The 17,915-nt window shown below is 46.7% G+C and overlaps 2 protein-coding genes across 2 annotated transcripts in view; one reads left to right on the top strand and one right to left on the bottom strand.

Moving 5' to 3' along the window:
- The window catches only part of COPA (COPI coat complex subunit alpha), a 35,358-nt gene extending 34,579 nt beyond the window's left edge, over positions 1-779 (bottom strand). Inside the window, exon 1 of the mRNA XM_079956448.1 lies at positions 624-779. Coding sequence (XP_079812574.1) covers positions 624-663 — 40 coding nt within the window. The 5' untranslated portion in view covers positions 664-779. The remainder of the gene's footprint in view (positions 1-623) is intronic.
- Positions 780-995: 216 nt separating this feature from the next.
- Positions 996-17,915, top strand: part of NCSTN (nicastrin) — a 29,021-nt gene continuing 12,101 nt past the window's right edge. Inside the window, exons 1-9 of the mRNA XM_079956671.1 lie at positions 996-1,150; positions 5,381-5,485; positions 5,899-6,022; positions 7,492-7,610; positions 9,341-9,486; positions 10,204-10,354; positions 11,126-11,232; positions 12,438-12,590; positions 17,351-17,455. Of these exons, the coding sequence (XP_079812797.1) occupies positions 1,045-1,150; positions 5,381-5,485; positions 5,899-6,022; positions 7,492-7,610; positions 9,341-9,486; positions 10,204-10,354; positions 11,126-11,232; positions 12,438-12,590; positions 17,351-17,455 (1,116 nt within the window). The 5' untranslated portion in view covers positions 996-1,044. The remainder of the gene's footprint in view (positions 1,151-5,380; positions 5,486-5,898; positions 6,023-7,491; positions 7,611-9,340; positions 9,487-10,203; positions 10,355-11,125; positions 11,233-12,437; positions 12,591-17,350; positions 17,456-17,915) is intronic.

Genomic DNA, 17,915 nt, shown 5'->3' with positions numbered 1-17,915 from the left:
GTCAAAGTCTAGCAGATACGCCACAATGCCTCGACCCCAAATTTCTTTTTTTTTTATGCCTCGACCCCAAATTTCAGATGCATATGGATCTACATTACCCAATGATATATGAAGAAAACTTAAGTCCCTGTTTTATGGCATATATTAAAGTGTATGGACGTGAAAAGAACTATATATCGGCAGGTAACTCTGTTCACGTACACACCCTTTAATATTACTCGCTATGCAAACTCACATAAACATATATACATACATACATGACTGTGTGTGTGTGTGTGTGTGTATATATATATATATATATATAACGTTTGTAGATGTGATTTCTCCCTCTCTCACGCACACACAAACGTGCCAACATCCCCGTTATCTACCAACAACGCAAGAAGTTGCACTTCACAACTTTCGCACTGATTCCCCGAGGCGGAAAAACCCTCTGCCCCAATGGCAATCCCATGCAGGTCTACTCGGAAGCAAGCCCCGCTATTCTTAACGGGGGCAGTTCACACGTAAGCGTAAGGCTACGACCGTGCGCGCACTAACCTGGGAGCAAAGCAGCAGGGCTTACTCCCGAGTGGACCTGAGCAACGCTAAGGAGTCGGGCCCTCCTCCCCCTCCCCGGGTACCTTTGACGCGGGCCGACTTAGTCTCGAACTTGGTGAGCATCTTCGGGCCTGGCAGCCTCCGCGCCCCGAAGCAGAAGCGACAACCGGACCAGCCTCCACGTCACCGCCGGCTGCCGGAGCGACCCGCAAGCAAACTCAGCACTTCCGCTTCCGGCTAGGAAACCATAGATTACAGACGGAAATGGGGAGGGAACATCCTTTCTGAGAAAGAGCGCCTCCTGGGGGAAGCGGATGAAAGAGGCTCCAGCAAAGAACCAGTCGCCGAGGAGGACAAAAACAGGAAGGGCGCGGCTGCCACTTTAGACCATAGAGGCGGCATACGACTAGACCGTCTCCCCCTCAGGTCGCTCGCGGCGGGGGAGCGGGGCAGAGCGTCTAACATGAACCTCGAGAAGGAAAGGAAGCGGAAGCCGCCGGCAAGATGGCGGCCGTCGAGGAGGCGGAAGCGGCGACCAGCTGCGGGCGGATGATGAGGGAAGCTGAAGGGTGGCTCCTCCGGGGGCTCCTTCTGTGCGCCTTGGCGGCAGGTGAGGCAACAACCTGGGTGGCGGAGGCCGTGGGACCCCCGGGTCCCTCGAGGGGGCGTTTCGTGCCTCTGCGGAGGCTCGCCAGAGCCCTAACCTGACCTTGTCTGAGAGGAGCTGGGGAGGCAGCCGCCTGAAAGCCCAGGGAAAGCAAAGGAAAGGCCTCTTTTTCTCGGACAGGCGGTGTTCCACAGGTGCGAAGTGTCGTCCATTGGTCACTAGAATCGCGGTGAAAGAGCAAATGCAGTTATTTGGTCTCTGGTGAAGCTGTAGGAAAACTCGCCCCCCCCCGTCCCAAACCATTTTTGGTAAAAGCTTCGTTGGGACCAACCCAAATGTCACGAAAGCTTGGGGAGCTTTTGAGTTCTCCAGCGTCCTTCACTAGGCAACACGTTGCAAAAACGAAAGAAAGAAAGAAGTGCGTCTGTGTGTTAAAATTTAGGAAAAACGTTAAGGGGGATGTTTTGGCCATGAGGTCAGCTTGTAGGCTTTGTTCCAAGACGGGGGTTGCAAGCAGAATAAGCCCCTCCCAGTTGGTACATGATTCTGTGGTGGAGGTGCAATAGTCGCTCCCTGTCTTTGGGGAAACGAAAAAAGAAGAAAAAAAGAACTGAAGTCTAGCTGGTAACCCAGATCAGTATTCCCATAAATTTGTGGGGAGGGTGGATGTCAGCTACTGCATCCTCATCCCCAGACTCCCAGATGTACAGAACTTTACATCTGTAATACCAGGGAGGGACTTTAGCCTGCAATCTGATATCATGGAACTCATTTCACAAGTTGATGACTTCATGGCTACAAGTTTTTTTATTTTCTTCACTCCCTGCTTTGCAGTAACCTCTAGCCGAGGGACTCCGCTGCTTGCCAAGCTTTGTGCGGTTTTATGCCAGCAACTCATAAAATAGCAAACAAAAAAACAATGAACAATGATTATTAAAATGGCTGGCTCATCAATAAAGTTTAAACAGCTCCATAGGTCTGTTGATATAAAAAGAGCTCTAAGAGATACCTGAGAGTCAATAGAAAACTTGTGGAATCTCTGCTGGAAAAATGTTATAGAACATGGGACCTCCAACATTTACCTGACTTCTAGTTGGAGTCAGTTGGGACTCTTAACATGAGGGCAACTAAAAATGATTGTGTTCATAGTTTATTATTTACAAATGCAATACAATGAACATTAAAATCAGTTAGAATGATAAAAATAAGAAAATTCACTTAAAATGCCTGCTGGAAAAAAGTCTTCAGTGGGTGCTGGTACTTTGGTGGTGATGGCTTCCTGCTTTCAGCTGGAAATGATTTCCATAAAATTGGGGCCACAATACTAAGTAAGTGGTTGCTGGTGGATATGAGTTGTGCACTGAGCATATGGACTGAATACTAAGTCCATTAAAAAAGCAAAAAATAATAATTGTGTGTGTTTGTGAAAGCCTGTTGGGCATCTGTAATACAGAGGCAACTAATATTGATCATGTCAATAGTTCATTAAAAAAAATATTGACCACATATAGAAACACAAGGCATTGAAAATTAAAATGGGTTAAAATCAGGAAATTCAGTCAAATTGCCTACTGGAATAAAATATTCAGTAGGCACTGGAAGTTCAATAAGGCGGGGGCCAAACTGAGTTAACTAGAAGGGAATTCCATAAAATTAGGTCACAGTATTGAACGCATGGCTTCTGATGGATCTGAGCCATGAGAGACTAACAGCAATTCCCCTGAAGATTGGACAAGGATACAAGAGATTATGTATCAGACTAAGCTCAACAACATAAAAGTACATTTCGATTGCTTCCATGGCTCAAAATGGGTTTCAGATGGAGACAAACAGGGAAAGTGCAGTCCCATTGATTCTCCTAGATATCTTAGTAGTTTTCAGTTCCATTTACCATAATTTCCTGCTGTGGTGGCCACATGTCTTTCTTCTCTTTAGTGGTTCCATTCCTTTTTTAAAGCAGTTGGTGCTTGGAGACTGCTGTTTTGCACAGTCGCCTTTGACTTCTCAGATACCACAAAGTTCCATGTGGTCTTGCATTGTTCCTAATATCTAAATAAAATCTTGAGTCAAATCACCAGTATGCTGTCCTCCCATTATTTACTTTCAAGGAGCCCATGGAAGTAATAAACAGGTATCTGTAGTTAATTTTAGAGTAGATGAAAGTTAAACCTATACTTAATCTAGACTGGACACTGGTACTATGAGGGACTAGGAGATCGTTGAACCTGTTCTGGATGGGGATGCTGCCCTCTTGAAAAAGCAGGTTATACAGTGTAGGAGACTCCTTCATCCTTACTTTTCCTGGATGCCCAGATGGTGACAGTAGCTAGGAGTGCCTTTTTATCAGCTTTGCCTATGTCCTTTCTCTAAGAAGACCAACTCACATTCAGTCAACCATGCTTCAGTTACCTCTATATTGGATTTTTACCTTGACTTTGAAGACAATGATAGAAAACCATTCAGTTGCTTTAATTTTCTACCTGCATCATGCAGCTGATAAAAATAGAAGAGCAAGATCTGTAAGCAGAGGTGGTAAAGCTTCACAGCTTTTCTCTGTGCTTAGCATCATATTTTGGGAGATTATGACATAGGATGGCTGGAAGGAAAGAGTGATACTGGATGTCTGTAAAGGAAACCTTGAAGTGCAGTGTTGGGGGAGAAGGGATCCAGCTGAGGTTTTTCTAGCCTCAACCAGTTTGAGAAGCAACAGAAAACCTTTCTGCCTTGGAAGTGAAAGCAAAGATAAGTCGGTGAAAGTTGGCTTCATAATGGGCTGAAGTTAAACAAGTGTAATTTATTAAATTAGCAGGTGTCCCTAATAGGCTAGGAGGTTGTCGTAGTAAATGAGTGAGCAAAAGATGGATGGGGATTGAGGGATGGAGATACTGTTAGTCACATGCTTTTGGTGAATGTAGCAATTGTATCGTGGTTTAGTTGTTTTGCACATGACGTAGAATGTTCTAGGCTAGGGTTGTGTTTGCTGCTTCACTTTTTCATTGCCATGGGATGGGAAATTTTTTTAATCAGTTCATTAGCAGCAATGAATGGGTGCCAGTTGCAAATAGGGGAGCTCGGCAGATTCAGATTTTACTTTTGTTTACTGAATGCAAATAAAATAAACATGCTAAGTTAGTTTACTCTTCAGGTTACAGCATCAGAAAATTTTCTAATGCAACCTGATTTTTTTAAAAAATGCAAGTTATCCAAATTTGCATAAGAGAATTTTCCATTTTGGAGTTTTCCAGAAAAAAATCCCTGATTACATGTTGGATTGGGGATGGGGCATGTTTGCAATACTTTGAGGATCTGTTGGTTGCTGATTGGGGTGTTGTGAAACAGGGCTTCCAGACTCCACAATGCCATCTCATTGACTGCTGGCTCCGAGTCCCTGAGATAAAACAGGCAAAGGGGAGAAGGGTTATTCCATCCCTCAGTCCGTCTGCTTGATCGGCATCGATTTTTCCCTAGCCTGCTATGAGGCCTGCAGTCTGCATTTCCATACTGGCTTTGGGAGGAGGCTGCTTCCATCTCTCTGCAGCCCACATGGAAATTAGTCTTAGCAGGCAAGTCTCTTACATGGATTTATTTACAAGGCAAGATTACACTAGCCCAAGGTCATTCATAGTTTGTGACAGAGTGGAGATTTGAATCCAGGTCTCTCAGGTGCTGTAAAGACCGTGCCACACACTCAACTGTGAGGCACAGCCAGTACATAAAATGGCCTAGGGGTAGCCAACATACCGTTCCCCAGACGTTTCGGGCCAATACTACCATCAACCTCACCCAGTGCTTGGTGGTGATGGGAGTTTTGATCCAGAACATTTGGAGGTTGCTATGTTGGCTACTCCTGAGCCACACCATTTCAGTGAGCTGTCAAGGAAATGAGAGCAGTCCTTGAGTGGGGACTGCAGAGAGGCTGCAAGTTGGATGGCCTCCTAGCAGGGATACTGTACTAGTGGATTTCCTGCATCAGTATGAGGTGGGACTAGATGGCCTATAACAGGTATAGGCAAACTTGGCCCTCCATATGTTTTGGGACTACAACTCCCATGATCCCTAGCTAACAGGACCAGTGGTCAGGGATGATAGGAATTGTAGTCCCAAAACATCTGGAGGGCCAAGTTTGCCCATGCCTGGCTTATAACGTCCCTCCCAACTCTGTGGTTAGGCCTGGATAGTCGAGGCCAGATTGCGATCTTTACATCTGTTTTTTTTTTCTCTCTCTCTCCACAGGTGCAGGCTGGTGCAACTCTGTTGAGAGGAAAATCTACATCCCACTGAACAGGACGGCATCGTGTGTCCGCCTCCTGAACGCTACTCATCAAGTTGGCTGCCAGTGTGAGTGCATCCTATTCTAATGATTTTTTGCCTGGGAGAGAAAGTGGATCTACATCACCTGGACCGCATCTACTCAGCCACAAATTTGTCAGTCAGCAAGTGGCATTTTAGATATAAGTCATTGGTGTATATGTGTGGTGTTTTAGAGTTGAAGAGGACAGCCCCTGCTGGGTGGAGTTGCAATCTGAAATTCATCATGGGAGGAACAAGCAGAGGAAGGGGAAGCAGGAGTAAATGGGGGAAGAAGTGGTAGTTATTTCAGTTTCATGTACTTAGTCTTACTTACAGCACAGCTTAGAAGCTAGCTTGGCGGGGGGGGGGGGAGTCCAGTGCAATTGCCAAGCAACAGAAAATGAAACACCCAAGGGTTGGTGAGAATGTTGCATCAGGGACCTCTTCCTTTCTCATGGCAGCCTCCTTGAATGGAGACACCGGAGTCATCCATGTAGTGGAGAAGACATCTGACCTGAACTGGGTGCTGAAGGATGGGCCACATGCCCCTTACATGGTGCTGCTAGATGGATATCTTTTCACCGGGTAATGAACCATTCCCCCTTGCCGCTGCCCCCACAAAAAGTGCCTAACTTATTTATTGTACTTGTATCTCTTGTTTCTGTTAGAAAATCTCAGAGAGGCCCCTGGGCTGGAAGGAACCATGAGGGTCATCTAGTTCAGCCTCCTTCAATGCAGAAATCTTTTGCCCAACATGGGGCTTTAGCAGTGTTTCCGCCATGTGTGCCTTCCGTCTTTTCTTGGGTCTGTGGCAGCGTTGATACTCAGCCGATCAGTGTCAGCAGAGAATGAAATATTCGTCTTGCATGCAAGATGTTTCACATCTTCTCTCCCCCTCGCCTGCTTCCAACCCCTTCTTTTCGCAGCTTAGCTTCTCCTGTTCTCAATTCTCATTGCGTTGATTTTGTTTTTAGGTTTGTCTGTGTGTGATCTTGTACAGTATCAGATCTCATTTAATAATGTGAGTTTTGGGCTGTCTGGGCTGGAGCTCAGGGGTAGAACAGCTGCTTTGCATGCAGAAGGGTCCTAGGTTCAGTCCCAAGCATGTGCAGATCGGGTGTATCTCCCTTGACTCCTGCTTGAAACTCTAGGGAGGCAAAGCATGTTATGGCAGGCAGTGCTGAGCTACGTCTTTGTCTTCATCTGCTTAGTCAGGACCAAATACCTGATTGCGGCCTGATCTAACGTGAGTTGCAACAGCAGCACTACCACCATATAGATAGATGGCAAAAAAAGAAAGAAAGAAAGAACAGGGTCCCCAAATGCATGTTTAGGTTTAAAGGTGTGTCTGAAATGGTTGGAAGACTGCTGAGGCAGAGGGACAGATGAAACTGGCTCAGTAAAATTCAGCTTCCTGTGTTGTTCCTGTGCACTACATAGACAGTTGTGGTCATGTGAATATCCTGTGATAGGCAACATGGTATTTCTTGTGGGAGTAGCTGAAAAAAGGGACTTGGCGTAGAAATTTTTCACAGCACACGCTCTTTAGATTCTTAAGGGACTGTGTGTGTGTAAGCAAGAGTATGTATATGTATGTGAAGTCGCCCTTGGGCCAAAGAAAATGGGGAATGCAGAAAAGGGTGGTGTGGTTGAAGAGTTCATGCCAGTATGGGTGATGGGAAGAAGAGAGTTAATGATTAAACTCTTTTTCATTAGGAAAAATAAATGAATGAAGATAGTTTATCGGGACCAGATGGCATTTAACACCCAAGTGTAGCCTTGACTTCCTGTCATTCTGCAAAGCATTAAATAGATAAAGAGGAAGTTATGCATTCCAGTTACTTAAAATTGCTTCTCCCTTTGAGGGGGGAAACAGAATGTGGCTACTCTCTCTCCTTTTATGATTTGTTTACACGCTATACCATGGTTTTTGTTTGAAGTCTCCCCTTTTGTGCTTGGCTACTTAAGTGCTGAAGGCAGGCGATAACTAGCTAAAAATCTAAAACAGCCCCCCCCCGGTCTGTTCATCATTTCTGTGTTTCTTTTCTCAACAGTGATGTAATGCAGCAGCTGAAGGGCAGCTCCCGCATCTCTGGCCTCGCTGTAGCCATCTCCAAATCCAGTCTCTACACAGGATTCTCTCCTGGTTTACGGTGCCCCAACGATGGCTTTGGTAAGGAAGGAGCTGGGTGGCGGTGGGGAGAGAGACTTGCCTGTGGGCTACACTAATTTGTGGAGAAGGGACTTCTTCCTGCTGCATGTCCTCTGAAGGGCTGACATAGGTTCATACTGGACAGGATGGGGAAAACAGCAGCATTTGGCTGGCTAGATTTCCAGCCAGATACCTTGACTAGCTTTACCTAATGTCATTATAGTGCTTTCTTTCTATAGTGCTTTCCAGCCTTTGTCAACCTGGTGTCTAGATGTTTTGGACTAAAAGTCCCATTGTCCTCAGTTAGAACAGCCACATGATGCTGGGGTTGATGGGAAGTGTGTGGACTTATTGCAATCCCGAATCAGCATCATCACTGTAGGTGTGATGAGCATGAGAAGGGAGGGGCTTACCTTAAGGCAGAACTAAGCTCTGAACTAAGAATTTCTTGCTTAAAAGGCTCAGCCTCTTAGGCAATTCTTTTTCTCTTCTTATTCCATTCGCCTTCATCTCCATGGCATCTGAGCATACTTTCCCCCCGTCTTTTCTCCCAGTTTTTCCTCTTTTCCTCTTGCCCTTTTGTCCCAATATTCAATTCCTCTTTCCTGTACAGTGGTACCTCGGGTTACATATGCTTCAGGTTACATACACTTCAGGTTACAGACTCTGCTAACCCAGAAATATTACCTTGCGTCAAGAACTTTGCTTCAGGATGAGAACAGAAATCGTGCTCCTGCAGCGCGGCAGCAGTGGGAGGCCCCATTAGCTAAAGTGGTGCTTCAGGTTAAGAACAGTTTCAGGTTAAGAACGGACCTCCGGAACGAATTAAGTTCTTAACCCAAGGTACCACTGTACTTCGCTGCCTCCTCCAGTTAACAGGAGATTTAAGCCTTTTGCCAAAGTAATCACCAATGAGGGCAGGGTTGCAGATGCAGCGCAGCCCAGGCAAACCACAGAGAATCAGTCTAGGTCCTGATATTATCCAGAGGCAAAGTCTGGCAACAGCCCAAGGTCAGTGTCACAGGGCGTTCAGACAAAGTAAGGAGATAGCAAGGCAGGGATATTAGAATTGGAAAGCAGGAGCCAGAAGCCTGTGTTGTTCCCAGCAGCTGAAAGGCTCAGGAAGAAAACCTTGTATACTCCGACCTCCTAAACACACCCTAAAAACAGCTGCTCAGAGTGAAGGATTATCAGGGTTGCTTACTCATGAGTGGGCAACTGACAATGGGTCACCATCACAGTCTTGGTTGTGTGCTTTTGGCACTGGCATTCTCAAGGACTTGGGGGGGGCAGCTGTACCTCCTCCTCTGACCGTTTTAGTGGTTCTTCAACCCAGAAAGTCTCTCAAAGGGATCCTCAGCATTGGCTCTGGGAGACTTTGCCTGTTCCTCAAGGTCCTTGACCTGCAGGTCACCCTCTAAAGGCTTCATGCCTGGTACCAGGTCAGGGATAGGCATGACACCCGGCCCCTGTCCCCTCCTAATTCTCTGTCACTAGATAGTTTCACTCACCCTGTCCTATTCTAGGAGCAGCTTACCCAACAGCAGCCAGGGACCCTTTTTTTCCTTGAGACACTAGGGCAGCTGGGACTGTCGCTGCAAGAGGCTTAACAATCACTACCAGAAAATGTCTTGGTGCATCACAATACAGATGGCTGTTTACTAGACAGCCCTTTTCGAGGCGACATGGGTATTTCCTTCTGAACGAGACTGATTCAGCGGTGCCTTGACTCTTCCCACTTTGTCCTTCAGGTGTCTACAACAGCAGCTATGGCCCTGAATACGCCCACTGCAACATGACTGTGTGGAACCCCCTCGGTAGCGGCCTTTCCTACATGGATTTTGGTTTCCCCATCTTCCTCCTTCAAGATGAGAATGAAACAGAGGTCATTAAGAAGGTACTGCGGGGGGGGGGGGGTAACCTAGTCAAGATGGGCATGGTACAACTAATAAAATTGGTGGTGTTATTAATTTTCACAGCAGTCTTCTCTCCTATGGGGAGAAATAAAGTGAAGGAAAGGCAATCTTTTGTCTTTGATTTCCCTCTTCCTTCAGTAGCTCACTGTGCTTCCCCCATCCCAAATCAGCTCCAGAAGATTGCAGCCCTCTGCTGGAGATGCAGTGAGGTCGAGGTTACATTCTTACATATGTGGTGGACCTGTAAAAGGGTAAAAGAGTATTGGGAAATAATTTATAATGAATAGAAAAAAGTGTTTAAAAGTACTTTCTCCAAAAAACCAGAGTCCTTTTTGCTGGGGATAATTCAGAAGAAAAAGTTTATTTATGTACGCTACTACTGCGGCCCATGTTTTGTTAGCCCCAAAATGGAAAACGAGTGAGGTCCCAACTAATGAAGAATGGCAACTTAAACTAATGGAATATGCGCAGCTTGCGGACCTAACTTGCAGCCCTCTGGAACAGCATGGGATGTGGCATGGGATGTTTTGCAGGACATTAAATGGGGGGGGGGAATGTCTCCCTGCCTCTGTCCACAGAAGACTGTGTTGGAGCAAAGAGCCTCCTGGGAGCAAAGGGAGACCATGAAATACAACCATAAGGAACACATGCAAATGAGTCTGTTGAAGTGTCCCACCTTCTCTGTTTCCCTCCTCTAGTGCTACCAAACCTACAACCTCCCTGCCAACGGCTCTGACCCACAGTACCCGCTGTGTGCCATGCAGCTGTCCTCCCACATGCATGCCGTGACCAGCACCGTCACCTGCATGCGGCGCAGTGCCATCCAGAGCACCTTCAGCCTCAACCCAGGTGAGACAACAGGGCCGGTGTGTGGGGAAGTGTCCCAAGACGAGGCTGACAACCGCCAAGCTGTGCGTCAGGAAATTCTGGGCAGCGCGGTTGAAGGAAGATACTAGCATACTGAAAGGTGCTCTGAGGAGGGTGGCAAAAATGGCAAAGGGCCTGCGAGCCCCGTGAGGAAAGGGTTAAGGAGTTGCGCACGTTCAGCCTAGGGAAGAAATGTTGAGAGGCAATGTGATACAGCCACCTTCAAATATATGACAAGCTGTCTCTTAGAAGATGGAGCAGATTTGTTTTCTGTTGCTCTAGGGAGGCAGGTTCACAAGCTCACTGACACCATGCATATTTTGCATGTAGACTGTATTGGCCAAGCTGATGTTTTGGACTACGACTCCCATCAGCCCCAGCCCCAGTCAGTTTGACTGTTCTGGCTGGGGTTGATGGGAGTTGGAGTTCAAAGCATCTGCAGGGCACCAGGTAGGGGAGGGCTGATGCAGAAAATTCTGGATTCAGATTGTAGTGGTGTTTAAAAAAAGGGGGGGGGGATCCTGGCTGCATAAGTTGGATAAGACTTCAATCTCATTTCTCCCAGCTAGACGTCAAATATAATTTCAAAGTTTCAATTGGTTGTTTCAAAGCTGCTTTGAGGGGTGACACCACCACAAAGGCAGGCCGCAGCACATGGTGGGGGTCAGTCAGTTTTCCCAGGCCAAGGAATGACCAGCCAGCCAGTTTGTGCTCCTTGCGCTTTGTTGAGGCCACTTTCTCCCTCCGCTCCAGAGGTCGTCTGTGACCCTCTCAAAGATTACAACGTGTGGAGTACAGTGAAGCCCATCAATGAGTCCGAGAAGATGGACCCGGACAGTGTCATCATTGCTTCCAGTCGGGTAGGTGTTGCACACGTGGAGGCAGGGGGCTCTCCTTGCTTAGAGCAGAATCCATATTTACGCAGCCCTGCTTGGCTGCCCCTTGTGTCAGCTATGAATTGGCTCATTACCCCACCCTGTTCTCAAAACTCAGCTGTTGCACAGTACTGACTGGTAGGGAGCAGAAGGATTTTATCATGTGACGTTGGGTTGTAACTACATGGAATTCTAGAAGTTATGCAAAACGGATTATTGCGTAGATTGGGCAAAATCTGAATCAAGTTTCAAATTGGAAATTGTTGTTAAACATGGTCCGTATACAGATAACGCCCATTAAAGTAATTTAAACGGGTCACTTTGGGTTTAAAATGAGAAAACTATCATTATTTTCTAAATACTACATCACTTTGGGAATCCACAGTATGACCCTTTTAAAGATGTTTCCTTAAAAACGTAAAAACTGTCACCTTCTATGAAATTGTTCTTCTGTTTATTATAGACAGAATTTATAGGCTGCCTTTCAGGGAATAACCTTTATTTTTATTTAGTGGAATTTCCAGCTTAACACAAAAATAGATTGTGTGTGATTGTAAGACATCAAATTAATGAAAGGTTGAATTGAATATAGTAAAATAGCTCAGAATCTCTGAATCCAGCTGCAAGAAAACACTGCAGGAAAAATCTCTTAAGAGGTCAACTGTTGTCAGTCACAAATGTCTTTTGTTCAAAGAGCATAAAAAATGAACAATGGCTCAACTTTCCCATTCTCACAAATGCATTTGCAGTTCCATAGTTGTTGATGCCTCATCACTCTGTGTGGTGTTTGTTCTTAGAGGAAATGTGCCTTAGTGTTGTTAAATAAGATTCACAACTATGTGGATGCTTTAGTTTGACTTTCAAATATATTGATTAGCTGGTCCTATCGGAAGCCATCTCCACTCCCCTGTTTCAAGTGCCAAATATATGTTGGGAGCTGATAAACATACCAGGGGAGAGGGAGGTAAGACACAAAAGTTAAGGAGTCTGTCTGCCCTAAACACAATGGCCGGTGAGGGGTTGTTGTGGCGGGTTTCAAGGCTCCTGCCTAAGATTTCCTACCCCTGCTTTAAAGATTAAAGCCAGCACTTTGAATTGTCCTTGGAGACCAAAGGATGCATGCAGACAGGGCAATGGAAACGGTGAATTTTTGGACCTTCCTGATTCTCTCTCTCTCTTGCTTCTGGCAGATGGACAGCCACTCTTTCTTCTGGAATGTGGCCCCTGGGGCAGAGAGTGCCGTGGCGTCTTTTGTGACTCTCTTGGCGGCAGCCGAAGCCATCCACAAGATCCCTGGAGTTCAGACCTTGCCGAAAAACATCATGTTTGTTTTCTTCCAGGGGGTAAGGTCAGGTCTTGTTTTTTCATGGCAAGGGAAGGAAGGAGCTTCCCTTCAGAAGGGCCCGGGTCCAGGCCCCAGCAGCTTAGGTTTGGCAGGAAAGGGCAGTGATAGAAGGTCTGCTTTGCATGCAGAAGGTCCCAGGTTCAATCCCCGAGGGCATCTCCAGGTGTGGTTGAGAGACACTCCTGTCTGAAATCCTGGAGAGCCCCTGCCAGTCAGTGTAGGCAGCACTGAGCTAGATGGACCAAGGACCTGGCTCTGTATAAGGCTGTTTCATTTATTCCTAAAGGCCCTTCTGGCCTTGGAGACAGTGTTAGAAATTCCCCAGGTGCGTTTTGCGACCGGCATGGGTCCAGTTGTGACCCCGTGGAGATCTCTGGATGCCAGGTTGGCAACTGACTTCCATCTAGCTGGCCCTGCCAGCTTTCTTAAGCAGGTAAGCAGAAGAGCTTATTCACTGTGTTTATGTCCTACCTTTTCCTCCAAGGAGTCCATGGTTCACCCCCCACTCCTCAGTTAAACCCTACAACAGCCCTGTGAGGCTGTGACTGGCCCAAGGTCACCCAGTGAGCTTCATGACTGTGTGGGGATCTGAACCCTCATCTCCCAGGTCCTAGTCTGATACACTGGCTTCCTAGAGTACTTCTGCTATGGGGCAGCTGTATAAATTAAGTAGGTAAATAAAAATGGGGAGAGCAAAATGTCACTTAGAGTAGGATCTAAAATATTTTCCATGAAGCTTGAATTCTGGATTGTTTTTAATGTGTTGTAAACCATCCTGAGTTTTATTCTTTAAAATAGAAAAGCAGTATAGGAATGAAAAAAAATATCGTCATCATCCTCATCAAATTTCATTGTAAAAAAAGACACCTAGACATTCCATTGTGGTGACCGTAATCTGGGTTTAAGATGCCATTTGGCAGTTAGTTTATTTATCCAAGTTTCTAACACTGCTTGGGAGAACTGCTGCCAGTCAGTGTAGCCAATACTGAGCTAGATGGACCAAGGATAATCAGACTCAGGGTATGGCAGCTTCCGATGTACTTCAGGCTGAAAGAGCGCTCCCAGTTTCTGCGTTGGGAATAGGAATCGCATTGGTGGCCTTTGTTATTCTCAGCTGGAAAACGTAGCCATTGAGCCCTGGAATAAATGTATTTATCCCCAGAGAAACGAATGATCAGTGAGGCAGATGTACTCAAGCCCAGCCCCTCCAGGGAATTAGCCAGCGATGTGGATTTTGCAGAAAATGTTCTGATGCTCTTAATCTGTTGGGATCTGATCTAGCATGTTTGCTTTGACTGATATTTAGTAATCAAGAACGAAAATGTATGTCAACTTAATTTTAACGCATTGCATACATTTCTCTGTAAAAGTTTTTGTAGTGAAAATCATTGCAGCTGAAACACTCAGGAAAAGAAAATTCAATAGAGCACATTTAATGCATCTGAAACGTAATTCGAAGGATGGCATTCAGTGATAGTCATACTTGGAGCAAACCCACTGATATTGGCGAGCCCATGAATTTCAGTTGCTCTACTCTGAGTATGACTTGCTTGGTGTGCTTTTGGTTGGACATAATTTTTGTTGGCATCTTTATTAGTGTTTTAGGACCTGATAACTCAGTATCATACATACATCCTTACTTTGTTAAATTTCTTTTTTTTTTTTTTAAAAAAAAAAAGGCATTTAAAACTGCATACTAACAGAAGACAAAGAAGAAGCAAAGCTGGGGGAAACTGTTGCCTGAGGCCCCAGGCAGCTCCACCAGTTAGAGCTGAGATTCTGAGAGCTAGATGGACCAATGATCTTGGCAAAAGAACAATCCCTGGCCTCTCCCTCTAAAAACCTTCTGGAAAGCCACTCCCAATTGGAGGGCAGCCCTCTGTGTGGTGCTGGGGAGCATAACTCAGCGGTAGAACATTTGCTATGCACAGAGAGAGCTTCAGGTTCAGTCCCCAACCGTAATATCTTGGAATGGCAACCAAAAGACCCCAGGAAGCTGCTAATAAGTTGAAATGAAAGTACATGGTTCTCTCTATTGAGGCTTCTTTCCTGGGTAGACTTTTGTAGCTTCCTTTTCCCCTTTCAGTCTGGGGACGGGGAGATTTTTCCCTTGGCTGGGATTTAGCTGGCCAAGAATGGTGGAAACCAGGTTGGGTGTTAACATCAATGCGTGTTCGAATCTTAACATTAGCCCTGATGGATCAGGCATGGAGTGTGTGTGTGGAAAGGTCCACCTATCCCGGCATCTTCTCACCGGCAGCAACAGCCAACCAGATAGTCCTCAGGAAGTGCCAGAGCACGGCAGGAAGGCCGGCTCTAACTCTTTGTCCCCCAGCAACGGGTATGCGGAGGCCCCGCTGCCTCCGAACATAAAACATCACATGGAAAGGATTAAAAATATATGCACACTCTGGAGCAAACCAGTTTTAATTTCTGGGAGCTGGCAGCTGTGTGAAGCCAAGAGGATATTTGGAAGGGGAGGGGGCAGATGGGAGGGGGGGGAACCGATGGTTAGCAGCTGATGTTCCCCTCCAGGCATCAACATCGAAGGGCCTCATTTGCTCAGTGCTGTCAACTTTGCAGTGGCTTCCAAAGTCCTGTGATGTCTCCATATGATCTCCCCACCCAGTGGGGGAGCAGTGGGAGGGTGGTGGTGGTGAGAATTGGCAATGAGGACCTCCCTCCAAAGCCTGCAGAATTAGCTGTTGGGAAACCAGTAGTTTTGATGCAGTATCTGGCACTGTTAGGCTGTTCAAAATACTTCGCACAATAAACTTTACAATGATTCCACAAGGTAGGTTGGTGTCGTTACCTGCTGCGCTGCATATTCAGAGGGGAGAAGGACAGTACCTTAATTGTGGTTAAGAGACTGAGCTGTGAACCTAGAAGCTCCAGTTCAGATCTGCCATATACCGTAAATTTCGCTCCATAACACGCAGATTTTTCCTCCTAGAAAGTAAGGGGAAATGTCTGTGCGTGTTATGGAGCGAATGCCTACAGATGGCGGGGGAATCTGCTGCAGTTGTGAGCAGTCCGTGGCTCGCTTTGAAACAGCAAAGCGGGTGTAAGCGGCTCCTGTCAGCGAGCCGAGCTGGGGAGGAGGAAGAGAAGCAGAGCGGGCTTGGCTGCTTTAAAACAACCCCGTCCTCTATGTTCCTCTCTCCTCCCCACTGAGCTGCTAAGTAGCAGCAAAGCTTTTCAGCCAGCCTAGCCGGGAGGAGGGAGAGAAGCAGAGGGGGTTGGCTGCTTTAAAACAACCCCGTGCTCTCTGTCCCTGCCTGCAGTTTTTTGCTGTCCAATTTTGGATTAGCCACTGTAGGGGCTGTGTGTGTGTGTGCTTGAGCTATCCTTCTCCTCCTCCTGCTTCCCGTTCACTCTCCCTGCGCCCCTGCGCTCTCCCTCCGACTTTAGAATTGACACTCTGTGTGTCTGTGTGTGTGAGAGAGGGCTCCTTCTCCTCCTCCTGCTTCCCTTTCACTCTCCCTGCCCTCTCCCTCCGACTTTAGAATTGACACTCTGTGTGTCTGTGTGTGTGAGAGAGAGGGCTCCTTCTCCTCCTCCTGCTTCCCGTTCACTCTCCCTGCCCTCTCCCTCCGACTTTAGAATTGACACTCTGTGTGTCTGTGTGTGTGTGAGAGAGGGCTCCTTCTCCTCCTCCTGCTTCCCGTTCACTCTCCCTGCCCTCTCCCTCCGACTTTAGAATTGACACTCTGTGTGTCTGTGTGTGTGAGAGAGAGGGCTCCTTCTCCTCCTCCTGCTTCCCGTTCACTCTCCCTGCGCTCTCCCTCTTTAGAATTGACACTCTGTGTGTCTCTGTGTGTGTGAGAGAGAGAGAGGGCTCCTTCTCCTTCTCTTGCTTCCCGTTCACTCCCCCAGCGCCCCTGCGACTTCCAGCGCCCTGCAACTTTAGGGCCAGTTCTCTCTCTGCGTGTGTGTGTGTTTTGACCTCACTGCGCTTGTTGGGGGAGAGTGTTGGTCGCAATTTTTCTTGATTTGTCTCAGAGTGGTTACTATCATGGTTTCCTTGCTGGGGAGGAGGGAGAGACGCAGAGCCTGCTTGTTCTAAAGGAGCAAAGCCGGAGAGGAGCCTCTCCTGCATTATCAGCAGCATCCTTCTCCACACACCCCACGCGTGCTCCTTGTCCCTTGAGTTCTTTTCCTTCCCTCCCCACTTAAAACGTGGTTACAAAGCACGGATCCACATGGATCCTCAGGATTTTTGCACTAGGTCACCGCAAATTCACCATCAGATCACATAGCATATCCATGGCTACAGCCTGCACCAAAAAACACACGCACCCACTGTTTCATGGGGCCGCAATGGCGCAAAAACGTGGTTACAAAGCATGGATCCACATGGATCCTCGGGATTTTTGCATTGGGCTACCCCAAACTCACCGTCAGATCACATGTCTGTGGCCACAGCATGAACCACAAAAATCATACATCCACTGTTTCGTTTAGAATATTTTTTTCTTGTTTTCCTCCTCTAAAAACTACGTGCGTGTTATGGTCAGGTGCGTGTTATAGAGCGAAAAATACAGTAGTTGGCCTCTGGTAAACCCCCTCCTTCCCTCTCTCTACCACCTGCAAGATGGGTGTGTAAATACGAGCCTGATTTCAAGGTGGTTGCTGCAGCAGTGCCCATGTGCTCTATAATAAATGCTGCATCTTCTTCCAATCATTATGGTTGCAGCTGAGGCTGGGTGGCCAAAGCTTGCTTTGTGACCGTTTTTGAATTTGCTTTCCCCTCTCAAGGAGACCTTTGATTACATCGGCAGCTCACGGATGGTTTATGACATGCAGAATGGCCACTTCCCAGTCAAGCTGGAAAACATCCATTCCTTTCTGGAGCTGAGTCAGGTAGGGAATTTCAGTTCAGTTCTTCCTCTGCTATAAACTCAGTGGCTTTTCCTTCTCCATCTTGCTGCAATGTTTACCCACTTCCATGTCCCAGAGTGTGGATTCTGCGTTTCTAGGCATACGGGTGCCAACTAACTAATAATATTTGCAGAGCAGGGAAGGATTTCTTGATTTTATTGTTTTACCTTTTTGAGGGTTGTTGTCGTTTCCACAGTCAAGCAGTGTATAAATGCATTTAAGTAAATAAGAAAACAAAAGGACCACAGAATATGAGGTCTGCAACATGAGAAGGCTCTGACACAAATTGTGGCAGCGGGTGGCTCGCATCTGACCTGCATCTCACACAGCAAAGACAAAAAAAAAATGATTTCTTCCTTACACTTCCCCCACCCCCAAAGGCCTTCCAGTGTGTCACATCTGTCAGAAACATCCTGATTTATAGTTTCCTAACATCAAGGGC

Source organism: Podarcis cretensis (genome assembly GCF_951804945.1).
Source record: "Podarcis cretensis genome assembly, chromosome: 16".
NCBI lineage: Eukaryota > Metazoa > Chordata > Lepidosauria > Squamata > Lacertidae > Podarcis > Podarcis cretensis.
The sequence above is the reverse complement of the archived record's forward strand: the minus strand, read 5'-3'. Positions and strand labels throughout refer to the sequence as shown.